This window comes from Nylanderia fulva, unplaced genomic scaffold (genome assembly GCF_048542155.1).
Source record: "Nylanderia fulva isolate GAGA-0341 unplaced genomic scaffold, ASM4854215v1 Scaffold47, whole genome shotgun sequence".
Lineage (NCBI taxonomy): Eukaryota > Metazoa > Arthropoda > Insecta > Hymenoptera > Formicidae > Nylanderia > Nylanderia fulva.
The window spans coordinates 1,240,876-1,257,754 of NW_028190554.1; the positions used below are offsets into that span (position 1 = coordinate 1,240,876).

General features: G+C 30.7%; 4 protein-coding genes across 5 annotated transcripts in view; 2 read left to right on the top strand and 2 right to left on the bottom strand.

Annotated features, from left to right (window-relative positions):
• The window catches only part of LOC114942191 (neutral amino acid transporter 9), a 13,843-nt gene extending 12,467 nt beyond the window's left edge, over positions 1-1,376 (bottom strand). The window contains exon 1 of the mRNA XM_085486722.1: positions 1,297-1,376. The gene's annotated coding sequence lies outside the window, so the exon portion shown is untranslated. The remainder of the gene's footprint in view (positions 1-1,296) is intronic.
• The window catches only part of LOC114942195 (ATP synthase subunit C lysine N-methyltransferase), a 19,886-nt gene extending 13,744 nt beyond the window's left edge, over positions 1-6,142 (top strand). Inside the window, exon 7 of the mRNA XM_029317510.2 lies at positions 6,000-6,142. The gene's annotated coding sequence lies outside the window, so the exon portion shown is untranslated. The remainder of the gene's footprint in view (positions 1-5,999) is intronic.
• The window catches only part of Pgm1 (phosphoglucose mutase 1), an 18,300-nt gene extending 2,804 nt beyond the window's left edge, over positions 1-15,496 (top strand). The window contains exons 1-8 of one of the 2 annotated variants that reach the window (XM_029317500.2): positions 8,585-8,723; positions 8,837-9,108; positions 9,404-9,842; positions 9,939-10,141; positions 10,227-10,428; positions 10,494-10,686; positions 10,841-11,024; positions 11,102-15,496. In XM_029317500.2, coding sequence (XP_029173333.2) covers positions 8,851-9,108; positions 9,404-9,842; positions 9,939-10,141; positions 10,227-10,428; positions 10,494-10,686; positions 10,841-11,024; positions 11,102-11,326 — 1,704 coding nt within the window. In that variant the 5' untranslated portion in view covers positions 8,585-8,723; positions 8,837-8,850 and the 3' untranslated portion in view covers positions 11,327-15,496. Of the gene's footprint in view, positions 1-8,584; positions 8,724-8,836; positions 9,109-9,403; positions 9,843-9,938; positions 10,142-10,226; positions 10,429-10,493; positions 10,687-10,840; positions 11,025-11,101 lie in introns of those variants that run through there. The other variant, XM_029317503.2, reaches the window with a different exon arrangement.
• LOC114942199 (U3 small nucleolar ribonucleoprotein IMP3) lies at positions 15,487-16,804 on the bottom strand. The gene is made up of 4 exons (XM_029317515.2): positions 16,529-16,804; positions 16,004-16,318; positions 15,851-15,923; positions 15,487-15,764 (listed from the first exon to the last, which is right to left on the bottom strand). Exons 1-4 carry the CDS (start codon positions 16,663-16,665, stop codon positions 15,741-15,743), a joined length of 549 nt encoding a protein of 182 aa, XP_029173348.2. The 5' UTR covers positions 16,666-16,804; the 3' UTR covers positions 15,487-15,740.
• Between the last annotated feature and the right edge of the window lie 75 nt (positions 16,805-16,879).

Sequence of the window (16,879 nt, forward strand, 5' to 3'; positions counted from 1 at the left end):
TTCTCTTATTTATTTGTTTGACGAAAGTATTAGAATTATTTTGTGAAAATTGCCACTACGATCAAAAATGATCAAATTGGAATTTTAGAAATCAACGTAGGTAAACTGAAATTTATACTATTTTTTGTTTCTCAAATACAAATATCTTGATGCTATACACACACATATCATTGATCATACTATATATATCATCAATGATACTATAAATATATTTTCTTGATCTTTATATAAAAATATTTTTTATGTTTTTATATTAATATATATTAATTTTATTCATGTAAATAATTTAATTGATTATAGGATACATTATTATTTATCCAGCATTTTTTAAATACAAATACAATAGTTATAGAATTATTAGGAATCTTTACATTTACATCAAAATATATGACAATTTTTAATTTTTTTTTTATTTAGTTAATTTAAAAGTTTATTAACATTACACGGAACATTCTGATTATACGTTCATTTTCTTCGGTTGAAACAGCAAACTTGTTTACCTCGCAAATATTTTTCCGCAAATCTTCTCAAGTAAATTTATACACTGCCTAAGATAATTAAGTCAGCTTTTGATATTAAAGATATTAAAAAGCTTCAAACGCGGTTGTTTGAGAATTATAATAAACACGATTCGCTTTACGTATATAAACAAGATTAATTGTGCTTATAATCGGAAATCACTATATATATGGTAATATCGTCAAGAAAATTATTGTGTATCTCCCGACAAAACTGACAAGTTTTAGATCTGTTCTTTTTACTTTATATCCTGTATAAATTATATATTCTCTTATTTTCTCCCTTTTTTCATACGATACACTTATGCGTACCTTTTTAATTCTTTTTCCACGAATCGCCGTAAATTTCGAAAAACTGACAAAACTTAGATCTATTTTTTATATCTTTTATAAATATATATTTCTTTTTCTCCCTTTTTTCACACAAAATACACTTGCGTATATACTTTTTAATTTTTGAAAGAATCGGAGAACAATTGCAAAAAAAATATTTGAAACTTGATCAAATTAACTTTTTTGTTCGTCAATCGTCGTAAATTTCGAAAAACTGACAGGTCTTAGATGTATTTTTATATCCTATAAATATTATATATTCTCTTTTTTTTCTTTTCTCACACGATACACTTTGTTTAGTTTGGGTCGAATTTAATATATCGTTCCTATCTGTAAATATAATTTTTTTCCCTTTTCCACACGATACACTTGCGGACACACTTTAATTTTTGAAAGAATCGGAGTCGCAGAAAAAAATATTTAAAAAATTTCTCGATCAAATTACCTTTTTTTTCGTCAATCGCCGTATATTTCGACACAGATTAATAGACAGATCGCCAAAGGCCTGCCTAAAGAAGAGACCGCCATCTTCGTGCGATAGACTTTGCCCCTTACCGACACACTTTGCCCCTGGTTCGAGTCCGTGCTAAATTTCGTAGACTTGAACCAAAAGACTTTGCCCCTGGTTCGAGTCCGTGCTAAATTTCGTAGACTCGACCAAAAGACTTTGCCCCTGGTGCAAGTCCAGGCTAAATTCGTTTGACATTACCAACAGACTTTGCCCCTGGTGCGAATCCAGGCTAATTGATCATGAGACCAATTTGAGAGATTTGGCCCCCGTTGTGTGTGTGTGTGTGTGTGTGTGTGAGAGAGAGAGAGAGAGAGAGAGAGAGAGAGAATATTTTACATATATGCATATATATATATAAAATTTATTAAATATAAAAAATATATAAATATAAATTTAACATATATAAGATAGGCAATAAGAGCCAAATCGCGGATGACAGTGCGTTATTCTAAACGAAACTAAATTTTTTCGTTAGAATTAAATACCTGTGCACAAGGCACCAAATTTTTACTTGGACACGGCCAAGATATAAAATTGGAATAATCTCTACAAGAGATTTTTAATTCCATGTATCCCCTATTCCCCCTAAAGAAATAAAGTGCGAGAGAAAAATATAGATCCGAAAGTCGCAGAATCGGGAATCGAACCCGAGACCTTTCGCTTGCCGGGCGACTGCTCTTCCAACTGAGCTATTCAGATCCTTTCGATTCTATACTTTTCTCTGTTATATATATTAATGTTGGTAAATAAACGCCTTTAAGCCAGCGTGTATAAACCAACATTAATATATATAACAGAGAAAAGTATAGAATCGAAAGGATCTGAATAGCTCAGTTGGAAGAGCAGTCGCCCGGCAAGCGAAAGGTCTCGGGTTCGATTCCCGATTCTGCGACTTTCGGATCTATATTTTTCTCTCGCACTTTATTTCTTTAGGGGGAATAGGGGATACATGGAATTAAAAATCTCTTGTAGAGATTATTCCAATTTTATATCTTGGCCGTGTCCAAGTAAAAATTTGGTGCCTTGTGCACAGGTATTTAATTCTAACGAAAAAATTTAGTTTCGTTTAGAATAACGCACTGTCATCCGCGATTTGGCTCTTATTGCCTATCTTATATATGTTAAATTTATATTTATATATTACAGAGCCTAGTTAAACTCTTAATTTATACACGCTGGCTTAAAGGCGTTTATTTACCAACATTAATATATATAACAGAGAAAAGTATAGAATCGAAAGGATCTGAATAGCTCAGTTGGAAGAGCAGTCGCCCGGCAAGCGAAAGGTCTCGGGTTCGATTCCCGATTCTGCGACTTTCGGATCTATATTTTTCTCTCGCACTTTATTTCTTTAGGGGGAATAGGGGATATATGGAATTAAAAATCTCTTGTAGAGATTATTCCAATTTTATATCTTGGCCGTGTCCAAGTAAAAATTTGGTGCCTTGTGCACAGGTATTTAATTCTAACGAAAAAATTTAGTTTCGTTTAGAATAACGCACTGTCATCCGCGATTTGGCTCTTATTGCCTATCTTATATATGTTAAATTTATATTTATATATTACAGAGCCTAGTTAAACTCTTAATTTATACACGCTGGCTTAAAGGCGTTTATTTACCAACATTAATATATATAACAGAGAAAAGTATAGAATCGAAAGGATCTGAATAGCTCAGTTGGAAGAGCAGTCGCCCGGCAAGCGAAAGGTCTCGGGTTCGATTCCCGATTCTGCGACTTTCGGATCTATATTTTTCTCTCGCACTTTATTTCTTTAGGGGGAATAGGGGATACATGGAATTAAAAATCTCTTGTAGAGATTATTCCAATTTTATATCTTGGCCGTGTCCAAGTAAAAATTTGGTGCCTTGTGCACAGGTATTTAATTCTAACGAAAAAATTTAGTTTCGTTTAGAATAACGCACTGTCATCCGCGATTTGGCTCTTATTGCCTATCTTATATATGTTAAATTTATATTTATATATTACAGAGCCTAGTTAAACTCTTAATTTATACACGCTGGCTTAAAGGCGTTTATTTACCAACATTAATATATATAACAGAGAAAAGTATAGAATCGAAAGGATCTGAATAGCTCAGTTGGAAGAGCAGTCGCCCGGCAAGCGAAAGGTCTCGGGTTCGATTCCCGATTCTGCGACTTTCGGATCTATATTTTTCTCTCGCACTTTATTTCTTTAGGGGGAATAGGGGATACATGGAATTAAAAATCTCTTGTAGAGATTATTCCAATTTTATATCTTGGCCGTGTCCAAGTAAAAATTTGGTGCCTTGTGCACAGGTATTTAATTCTAACGAAAAAATTTAGTTTCGTTTAGAATAACGCACTGTCATCCGCGATTTGGCTCTTATTGCCTATCTTATATATGTTAAATTTATATTTATATATTACAGAGCCTAGTTAAACTCTTAATTTATACACGCTGGCTTAAAGGCGTTTATTTACCAACATTAATATATATAACAGAGAAAAGTATAGAATCGAAAGGATCTGAATAGCTCAGTTGGAAGAGCAGTCGCCCGGCAAGCGAAAGGTCTCGGGTTCGATTCCCGATTCTGCGACTTTCGGATCTATATTTTTCTCTCGCACTTTATTTCTTTAGGGGGAATAGGGGATACATGGAATTAAAAATCTCTTGTAGAGATTATTCCAATTTTATATCTTGGCCGTGTCCAAGTAAAAATTTGGTGCCTTGTGCACAGGTATTTAATTCTAACGAAAAAATTTTAGTTTCGTTTAGAATAACGCACTGTCATCCGCGATTTGGCTCTTATTGCCTATCTTATATATGTTAAATTTATATTTATATATTACAGAGCCTAGTTAAACTCTTAATAAAAAATATATTTTTTACACATAAAATGTTTTTTTATTGAAATAATCACGATTTTAAATGTGATATAACACAGTGTTCAAAAATTTTTTAATTAAATTTTTTAATTAAATTTTATTAAAGAAAATTACTTGAAATTTTTTACATTAAGAATTTAAAGGCTCCTTATTCTCTTGTAGAAATTTATCACTACGCCAATTAATCACTTATTTTGAGTATTTAAAATACTATAATATACAGTAATTTAAGTATTCGAAATAAAAGTGATTAATTACTCGAAATAAGTGATAAATTGGCGTTACTAGTAATAAATTTCTATAAGAGTTGAAATAAAGTATAAGAGATAAATAGGCTATATGTGAGCCGTATGCGAAATGTGAGATGTAAGACGCATATTGAAATTTAATTTTTCGATATAACTTTCAAAAATGTACACGAGGTACAAAAAATTAGCTTGGACATTTGTAAGACTTAAAATTGGGATTAATTCTCAATTCTATTAATTAAATTTCGATATAACACACCTTACATCCGCGCACGGCTCACATATAGCCCATTTATTAGTGCAATTTTTAAGTTCCTTATTTTTCAAAGTTCACCTTTTTACGTTATCAAATATTTTTGGTACGTTTTCAAGAATTTTATATTTTTACTTACCGCAGTTTCTTATCCAAATGTAAAATCTTTTATCGCAGTCTATAAAAAATTGAAACAATTTACAATTTTATGATATAATATTATTATTATTACAATTTCTATATATATGCACATCTGTCAAATATCGTGATTTATTTCACATTATTATTATCTATTTTAATAAAAAAAAAAACAAAAACACTTGCAACAATCAAAAATAAACCGCCTGCCGCGAACGGAAAATGCCAAGAAAGCACGCAATTTCCGCGAATCTCGTAATTTTTTTGAAAAATCAACAATTTCAACGAAATTGTAAATTCTTCAAATCACTGCACAAGTATAATTCACAATAATAATTTGCAGTAACTACGATAAAAAATCGTATACTGAAAACCGCAAACGAAAGTGCAATGGGAGTAAGAGTAAAGTCTGTGATAAAATTAATTGGCAATAGAAAATTAATAATTTTCAAATAGAAAAATTTTGAAATTACCGAGGATTTACAAATAATAAAGTAAAAATATTAAATAATTTATGTTTTCGAATTTTGCTCGCGGAGAGGATCTTTAAAACAAGATTTTTAGAAGAGAGGACCTTTAAAATATAAACAGGCAAAAACGTTGGAAAAATTAAAGCGCGCGTTTAAACAGATAAACGCAATGAAATAAATACGCAATTGTTTTTACTTATCGCTGTAAGCTCACAAGCTTCTGACGTGCTATACACTTTTATATAATATATACAAGGTGTCCGGTAACTAACGGACCAATGATTAAGGGCGGATTCTCTGGCCAATTTGGAGACGATTTTTCCTTAGCAAAAATGTTGAGAAGTCAATAATTTTCGAGTTATAAGCGATTGAAAAAAATAGGTTTTTTGAAAACTAAACGTTTTGGAGTTAAAAGTCTAACATAATTACATTCTTCAGTTAATTTCAGGTAGAGTTTACTATAATAAAATTTTAATTTAAGACTTAGTTATAAAGATACATAATGACAAAGATTGGAAAGTTGTAAAAAATGATGACCTTTTTCGACATTTTTGCTGAGGAAAAATCGTTCCCAAATTGACCAAAGAATCCATTTGTAATCATTGGTCTGTTAGTTACCGGACACCCTGTATATTGGACACGAGTTTCGTTTGTTTCAGATTCTCGAGAGTTGAAGTAGGAACATACGAGTATCATATATCGTTTGTGACTTGCCGAATGAAAGCAAGACAGAGAGCGAACGAGATGATGAGCTTAATAGCTCATAATGTTATAAATAAATAAATAAAAAATTATAACCTGACCTACTAGTTATTGAATCTTTTTTTAATAAAATGTTTCATTATTATTATCATCTAAGTCTAAGTCGTTTAATTACTTTTTAGTTTTTTAATAATTAATTTAATTTATTCTAGTCATTTTTATATGAGAAAAATAATATCACGTATACGTTTTATAATGAATTAATATATTTCGGGAACCGAATTATATATTCTTAATAATATAAAAGTGTTCAAAAATTATATTTGACTTTTAATTTTAATTATTTTATAGCAAAGAGTTCCGAAATCTCTTACACACATAATGGGGATTTTTTTCATCCATATAATTCGCAATTAAGTATATATGTTAATTATTAATTTTAATAAAATAAAAATTAAAATTAAAGGTCAAATATAATTTTTAAACACAAATATATTAAATTAATTATAAAACGTATACCCATAATAGTATTTTTCTCGTACAAAAATAATTAGAGTAAATTAAATTAATCATAAAAGATTAAAAATTAATTAAGGGGTTATACCTATCTGCAAACTTCAAAAAAATCGATTTTTGGATTTTGATATTTTCTTAAAGTACATACTTTCAAAAATATTCCCTGCAAATTTCAAGTCGATTCGACAAAAATTAACGAAGTTATGTGAGTTTAAAGGTATACTGGTGTGAACGTATCCTGCTGTTTAGAAGCAGGGTACAGAAACGGGTCTCAGGTATCGAACGGCAGCTGCGACGCGGACAAAAGCGGTCTCTATACAAAGCCAAAATATATATAAATAAATAATATATATAAATATATATAAATATATATATAAATATATTATTTGGTTGTGAACTTAATTTGAAACTTCAAATGCGTTTTTCTCAAAACAGCATTTTTAAAATCGGTGACCAAAATATCTCGAAAACCGCTGCATCGATTGAAATAAAATTTGGTAGACATCTTTAATACTAAAAAATCTAGTGCCCGATCGTGGCTTTTGTTTTTTCGTTGCGTATTTTTTTTAATAATAAAAAAACGAGCGAATTTTTGGTAGCAAAATCATACCTTCAAATTTGAACAGCCGCCATTTTGTCGCAAATTAATTTTTCAAAAAAATGAACGATCGGGCACTAGATAATCTTATATATTAACTAAATTTCTCGGGTTTTTTGATTTCTGGTAAACCAGTTCAAAGTTAGAGTGGTCACCGCAAAACGCTTTTCAAAAAACTGCTTCTGGAAGATTAAGCATATCTTTTTTATTTATCAACATTTTGCAATAAAAAAAATACTAAATAATCTTTGAAATATATATATTTGAAAACATAAATGTTCCTTTCCAAAGCACTTCAAATATTTAAAAAAAAATTCCCAAAAATACGTGTTTTTCAGACCTTGCAGGTAGGTATAACCCCTTAAAGAATTTAAACTTATATTTTATATAATAATAATAAAACATTTTATTACGTCAAACCGTCGTGAAATAATTAAATAAAATTTGCTAGTTATGTCAAAGTCAAGTTTTCTAAGCTTATAAAACATTTTATTAAAAAACAGATTCAATAAATATAAGTACATGTTATATATATACTTATATTTATTGAATCTGTTTTTTTTATAAAATGTTTTATTATTATCATATATAATATAAATTATTTAATTATTTTTTTATTTTTTTATGAGTAATTTAATTTGTTCTAATTATTTTTGTACGAGAAAAATACTATCACGGGTATACGTTTTATAACGAATTAAATATATTTATGTTCAAAAATTATATTTGACCTTTAATTTTAATTTTGTATTTTATTAAAATTAATAATTAACATATATACTTAATTGCGAATTATATGGATGAACAAAATCCCTATTATGTGTGTAAGAGATTTCGGAACTCTTTGCTACAATAATTAAAATTAAAAGTCAAATATAATTTTTGAACACTTTTATATTATTAAAAATATATAATTCGACTCTCGAAATATATTAATTCATTATAAAACGTATACGTATTAGTATTTTTCACATATTAAAATGATTAGAATAAATTAAATTAATTATTAAAAAACTAAAAATTAATTAAACGACTTAGACTTAGATGATAATAATAATGAAACATTTATTAAAAAATAATTATAATAGGTCAGGTTAATATTTTATTTATTTATTTATTTATAACATCATAAAATTCTGTCCTTTCCGAAATACGCGAACGCTACGAAAAGATAAATCTCGTACATGCCGCCGGACGAGTTCATGAGCATGAGACGCTCTTATCTTGGGAACGTATTAATAGTTACTGCATTGACCACTACCACGATATGGCGCTGAAATCAGTGAGAAATGCTGGTCTCTCCTTCATCCAGACCTTTGGCGATCTGTCTATTAATCTGTGATTTCGAGCATCTACTTGACGCAGTAGATCCCCTGACCTATCTATATGCCTATATGCCATGCCATGCCATGCCATGCCATGCCACACCACGCCGTGCGGTGCACGTGCGCGACAGCTGGCGCGCGCGATCTTTTGCAAGATGGCGGCGACCGGGCGCTCGTGCCCTTGCGTGTCATTGACAGGCGGAGTTCAGGCTGCCGGCAGTTATCGGACGGCTATCGCGAGAGTACGAGCTCTCCCTTTTGTCCGCGCGTTCGCCGATTACGACACGTCTTCCTCCTAGCCTTGTCTCCAGTTACGTTCCCCTTTTTCTCTTTGACATTTCTTCCCGTTTTGCAGCGCGCTTGCAGACCATGTCCGCGACGACGACGCCGGTGACGAGTCTGACGGTGAACACCCGGGTGTACGAAGGCCAGAAACCGGGCACTTCGGGGCTGCGCAAGGCCGTCAAGGTCTTTCAGCAGGAACACTACACGGAGAACTTCGTCCAGGCGATACTGCAGGCCCTGGGCGATCAGCTGATCGGCTGCACTCTCGTCGTCGGTGGTGACGGACGGTTTTACGGCAAGGAAGCGGTAAAGAAGATCATCCGGATCGCCGCGGCAAACGGGGTAAGATCGCGGAAACTCCATGAGAGGTCTGCGGACTGAACGTGCGAGAAAATTTTGGTAATATCGCATCGTTTATATATAGCATGCAATGTGTCTTAATTCCATCAGGATTCTGTTGATTTTTATAAAGTACATGTCATTTAATTATTTGACAGTTTTATTCGAAAAAGTAATAAAATTGAGTTAAAGATAATTCTATAAAAGGTTATCTAGAGTTAGGTGTAGAAAGAAATTTTATAGTATATAGATACCAAAAAAGTAGATTGTATTACAAAATTATTGTTTTTTTTTTTAGGTAGGAAAATTAATTGTTGGTCAAAATGGTATTCTCTCAACGCCAGCGGTATCAACTATAATAAGAAAGTACAAGACACAAGGCGGAATTGTCCTAACAGCGTCGCACAATCCTGGTGGTCCCGATGCCGACTTTGGCATTAAATTTAATTGCGACAACGGTGGCCCTGCTCCGGACAACGTGACGAATAAAATCTACGAAATCACTAAAACAATTCAATGTTATAAAATTATTCCTGATATTAGCGTAGATATTGATAAAATACAGAGCACTTCTATCGAAGTGGATGGTAGACAATTTACCATCGATATAATTGATTCTGTGAATGATTATGTGGAACTTATGAAAGAGATTTTTGACTTTGCAAGTATTAAGAAATTATTGCAAGGTAATGCTGATAAACCAGCATTTAAAGTTCTCATCAATTCGATGAATGGAGGTTAGATTATTACATAATTTACATGTTATTCTTGCTTTTGTGAAAAATTCTCTCGGATGAACATAAATGTTATAATAAATTCTCATTGATTTTCAGTTACGGGACCGTATGTAGAAAAGATATTTAGTAGCGAATTAGGCGTCGATAATTCAAGTTTAGTAAATATAAAGCCGTTAGAAGATTTTGGTGGTTTACATCCTGATCCAAATTTAACTTATGCCAAAGATTTAGTGAATGCTATAAAGGAAGGACCATATGATTTTGGTGCCGCTTTTGATGGAGATGGAGATAGAAATATGGTGAGCAAAATCAATTTAGAAAAAAACAATTTTAAATCCTTCAAAATTAGATTAATGTTTCAACAAATTTTACTTGTGCTTACAGATCTTGGGCAAGAAAGCTTTTTTTGTTACTCCCTCTGATTCTTTAGCAGTATTAGCTGCTAATCTAAAGTTTATTCCATATTTCCAAAAGACTGGCATTAAAGGATATGCTAGATCTATGCCAACGGCTGCAGCTGTCGATAGAGTTGCTACTAAAGACGGAGCGAAATTCTTCGAAGTTCCTACTGGATGGAAATATTTTGGTATGATTCTTACTTTTTATTCAAGAAAATCTATAAATCATACAAGCAATCTCTTTAAATTTTAGGAAATTTAATGGATGCTGGGGATCTATCATTGTGTGGAGAAGAAAGCTTTGGTACAGGTTCTGATCATATTCGTGAGAAAGATGGAATATGGGCATGCCTGGCATGGCTCAATGTCATCGCAGGACTTGGGAAATCTGTAGAGAATATTTTATTGGATCACTGGAAAATTTATGGAAGAAATTTTTTTACTAGGTATATACATTATATATTAATTTATCTACTAGGTATATATAATATTAATATATGATCTCTCTTTACTATATCTTTGGAAATTAATTACATATTCTTCAGTTCATAGTGTTCCTTTAGTGTTTTTTCAAATTTCTAAACTTATTATTGGTTTTAGATATGATTATGAAAATTGCGACTCTGCGAACGCGGACAAGATGATGCAGAACCTTGAAGCTCTGATTCAGAAACCAGAATTTATCAGCAGAAAGTTGCAGCACGAAGGTAAAGAATACATTGTTAAGCAAGCGGACAATTATTCCTACACGGATCCTGTTGATGGTAGCAAAGCTACGAAACAGGTATGTTTTACAAACATGTTTATTATGGTATGATTTCATAATTTCAAGCATTATAGTTACATTGTTTTGTACATTAGGGTTTACGGATATTGTTTGTGGATGGTTCCCGCATTATATTCCGCTTATCCGGAACGGGAAGTTCAGGCGCTACTATCCGTATGTATATCGATAGTTATGAGAATGATCCAGCTACTTTCGAGAAAGACGCACAATTGGTGTTAAAACCTTTGATTAATATCGCATTAGAATTAAGCGAACTTCGTCAACACACTTGCCGCGACGCACCGACTGTGATTACATAAAAATATTTTGTTTTGTATGTACTAACAACTATTTGTTCAGAGAAATTTACAAAACAAGAGGGTAAAGTTTCACATCGGTATAAATTCATTTTGGGTTATAGAAGTTCGCTCCATTTTATTATCGTCAGATTACAAAGCAATAGCACGAAATAATTGTTGCTGACATCAATGAACGAATTTTCCATTTTTATAAATTGTTACCAACGTTTTACGGAGTCCATCCATATTATATATATATATATATATACACCGTGCGTATTGGACAAAAACTATTCAATATGCATATCTGTAAGTAGCAACTGAAAGAAATGTTTCAAGATCTATGTAATACTAGATATTTGCTATAGATGTTGTTGTGCTTGAATCTTTACATTTCAAGTCAATCGTGAGAAAATGCAACTTAAACTTATTTAGATCTTACTTAAATATTTATGTGCGCAAGAGGAACATTGATATTGTTCCTTGAGCATTAAAAGATGACTAATTATCTCGAATTCTTTGGTAGAAATTTGAGTAATATAATTTATACATACTACTCATATATTTACATGAGTTAATAAACATTAATTGTTCTTTTATTCTTTATTAAACTAGATATGTCTGGTATATGTAGATATTCTACATGTGCTAGAAAACTTCTTCAGAAATACTTTTGTGACATAAATATTATGTTACAAAGTGAAATTGTTGCAATAACCTATCTATCTTGTTATGCCACAACATATTGATAAAAAATACAATTTGTTATATCGGATACATATACATAGATAAAGTAAAAAATGCATTGACATTTTCCGAAAAATATAGAGGGCGAAAAAAGTTCTGTACCCATTAAAAATCATGTCGATTATATGTAATCCTGTAATGTGTGCACACATCTCTTTTTCTTAATAGTTGATATTAAAGCCACGGAAAACTTTGATACATTTCGCAATCGTAATTATATTTTACAATAATGAATATCACCACGTGCATTTCGGTATGTAAAAAAATATAATTTGTAAAAATCATGATTGAATGAACAAAATGGATACATTGTCAATCTTCCAAAGCTTATGTCTATCCGCGATTCACATCTGATATTCTTGCTATATAATTTGCATTCATTTCATCTATGATTTTACAGTGAAAATACTATCTAATATTTGAGATTCTTTAAACCATTAAGTTAATGTGCAATATCAATTAAATTTTTAACACAATTGAATTAATATATAATATGCGGAAATATTGTTTTAATATGTTCGTTTTTAATTTTATTAACTCCACAGTCTATAAAGAATGTAAACACTAAAGTTTTACATCAGATAGCATAATATTGGAGGATTAACAAAAGCGTAAATTCAATATTGTCTAAGGACCAGTCTTTCCATTAACACTGATCTTATTACTCTGTCTGTATTATAGCCAGTGTTACGATTTAAGCAGAGATATATGATAGAGATTTATTTTTCAAAGAATTATGTCATCTCCAAAAATGGAATGATTGGTCCTGGGAGTTGAGAATATAGCGTAATAAATAATAATAAGCAGCTTTAATTTTTTATTATATATGCTTCTTATAAGATAAATACTTTATTGAATTATAAATTAAGTGATCTTTTATAAACAAAGAAAAAAATAATGTCTCACTGCAATCCATAATGGATGATAACACTATTTTAAAATTCTGATGGTATGATACAAAATCTTTTCAATGTCAGATATTATGCGAAAATTACATTTGTGTTTAAAGCTGTATAGATTTTATTTTTATATTGATAAATTTATATTTAAATTGGAGTGGAGGGGAAAGTATAAGAGAATCTTTTCACATTCTTCTTCTTGTATAGTAGCATATGTAAAACTGCCTATGTAAAAATTATACTATTTATTGCAACACAAAGCGTAATATGGAAAGCATATTAAAATTAAAATATCAAAGTTTTTGTAGATAGTAGCGTACAACTGTAAGAATCTTTCTTTTCCATTAAGGCAGTCATCCATTTGTCTTTCTTTAAATTCTCACATTAATATTTTTACATAAGTTGGCCATTTTAAATTGCGATTCATAATTCAACTTTATTGCTGTAGATTATTATCACATTTATATACACATACGCTTTTTTCAAAATTTTTGTATCTATTTGGTCTCTTTCTTTTTATCATAATCGTATCGTGCAATCTTTCTATGAAAATAAATTTGTCACTTTTTTAATTTTTTTTGAAATTATGTACAGCTTGATTCTGACATTTGAATGTCGAGAGAAGCATGGATACTTAAGTTGGTGAATTCTCCAAAACCTGAGAAATATAGAGCCAGAAAGAATCATCACAATTTCTCAGAATTTGGGTGATCAGATATAGCGATGTAGGTTGCAAATTCGTAATTAGCGCGATACTCAGAGTCTTGTATAGTCTCCAAAGTGTAAATAGAGATCTATATATATATATATATATATATATATATATATATATATATATATGAAATGAAAATCAATCATCATGGAAATTGTTTGCATATTGTTAAGTTGATTTTTCTCAGAATCGTATACATAACAGGCAACATAATTCACTGAGTATCTCGTTAAGATTAATCGATAGAATAGAATACGTCTACGAACTTGTATAAAGAACAGTAGGATGACAAGAGAAAATATAAATTTTTGTTTTGAGAAGGAAGCGAAATCGCGCGAATAACGCCGAGAGAAAAAGATCGATGCGAAATTCTAAATGTAATAACAACATATCCACGTAAGAAGAAATGAACAATAGATATAACACGTAAGAAGAAATGAACAATAGTATAATATGAAACACGTTTAACGATAGAGGTACGAGAGATACATGTTATTATTGTATCTCTCGTGAGTTTAGTGACTGTCTCGGCTTATATAATTATTAATAATCGCGCAAAATGTATGTATTATATTACTAGTTTGTTTTCATAATTTCTCTTCACTTCGTCTTTGCTTCTTTCTTTTGTACGATATTTCATTAACTGAACTATCTGAAATATCACACATAAATGTCACGTTTATTGCGGATCACCTCTAAACAAAAACGCGTGATCATGATTCATGTTTCATTTTTTGAACGAATTGATAAACATTTCACGAGGTGTGTGTGCGGCGAATATACGCTGCGAAAAATATATACATATATATATTTATGTAAAAAAAAAAATATATATATATATATATATATATAAAATCTGAAGAGATAAAAGAAAAAAGATAAGGAAACAATATAATGTAAATGAGTTTTTCGTTCTTTCTCGAATAAATGCAGCGTGTTACGGAGAGATTTCGCAAGGCATTTATGTAAATAGTTGATGACGGTGGAGGAGGAGAAGAAGGAGAAGGAGATACTTAGGGACCTGAGCCGACACACGCCCCCGTTTGATCTGTTAATTACGTCCTAGAGAAGTGGAATACTCTGTGAAGAACTCTCTGTAGAACGTAATGAAGATTATTTAACGCGGCGGCGATGTCACAGAGACCAGCACAGAGACTGCCGATTACTATAAAGATATTAACATGTAACATTTGTATCATAATATCATAAATAAATACTAATTATATCATTATAAGTATATGAATGAGTGGCTGCTCGAAATGCACGTGGTATGATTCATTGTGCTCTATCATCAGTTTTTGTCACTGTACACTGCGTTTTTTAATAATATATATACATATAATATGTATAAGTCTCTATAAGATGATGAGATTGTTTTTAACATTTATATAAATTTGAGATCCTGTCTCTTATTTTCCGAATCTTCATAGTTTTTAGCGAATTGTATAAAAATATATATTCCACTACTTGCTCTTGTGTCAAATACGTGGCTTTATCTCGATTCTACTTTGTATTTATCTTGAATTGTTATATTCATGTAAGCGAGAATCAGAGATCATGTTGTGTTTGTGTTAAATTCAAAACAAGATGCTTTGTTATTATAATTATGTAAACATGCTTTGTGTGCACACGTTTAAATGATTACGTACAATCTGAAAAGTGGCGATCACTCTAATCCGACTTTTAATAATAAACTTTACCTCATTATAATGGAAATCAATCATGGTTATTCTATATAGAAATCCCACCAGGGAGAAATGTAGAAATGTGTGTACAACGTATGTTCAAATATCAAAACTCAGGTTAATAAACAAAATCATTAATGTAATATAATCTCAAATGTAATTATTTGTAAACATCAAGAAAGAATTCCTCTAAGATATTAATTAATTTTCGTTTCAAAATATCTGTTTATAATTATAAGATGAGAAGTTATGTATAATAATTAGCAAAATACTTTGTTGAAAAAATTTAATTCTAGATTCTAGATATTCACGATATAAATAATCTAATAAACAATTCATTTTTCTTTATAAAAATATAGTTTTACAAGCACACGTTCAATCAACATACATATTTATGCCAAATCAAAATCGTCCCTCTGCAAAATAAATACATAAATGTAATTTAACTAGTAATAATATATATATAATATAAGAGAGAGAAAACTAAAAAAGATATGCTTACCGCATTGTTGTATTCTAGTACATGTTTTCTAATAGCAGAGGTATCTACCCAGGTGACAAAGTCTTCCAAATTTCTGTCGAAAATGTATATAAACATTTTATTTATTCCACATATTTATATAAAACAAAGAGAAAATGCAGTAAGGCATGTTACCTTGTTACCAGAAATGCAGGATCCTTTATAACTTCAACCCCAACTCTGACATGACCCTGTTCTATCAGCTTTGTTGCCATTGATATCGTTTGACTCATTTTGTTGCGTACCATAACAACTGGAAGTCTTCGTCTACAGAAGCAACTGGCGGTTACTTTTTGTGTTTGAGACAGGTCCCACTTGGTAGAGATCAAACCCATCATGTACAGCTTCTCCAACAACAGAGCACTCTGTTCTATGCGGAAAGGATGGTCTGGTTCGACTTCCTTAATTTTTTTACCCAATTCCCGTATCTCGCGTGACAATTTGTTATATCTACAATTATAGTTAAATTATTAAACTATGACATTATGATATTTAATATATATAAATATATATTAAATATAATATATAAAATATAAATATATAATAAATATATAAAATATTAAATATAAAATATTAAATATAAAAAAATAAATATAAAAATAATATATTATATTAAGTATAATATAAATTTATTAAAATAAAATAATCTCATATTCTTACACTGTATAGTCTGATCTTTTCTGAATACAATATCGCTTTAAGATCTTAACCTCGTGAAGATTATTGTCGGCCGACCACGATAAAAAGTCCACCTTCTTCAGCAACTTTTGCTCATGATATTTTAATTTTCGCACCATCGTAGACGATTAATATAACAATTTGTCGATTAGTATTAGCAGAAAGAAACCTGAAAACGGCACCGCAATTCAGCGGATTGAGATTATTCATAAGGTTAAGACCATAGATATATATAATATAGACACGATGCAAGTAAACACAGAGAGAAACCTGAAAGCGGCCGCTGAATCCCGATGGCCGCTCTCAGGTTTCTCTGTGATTACAGCCAATCAG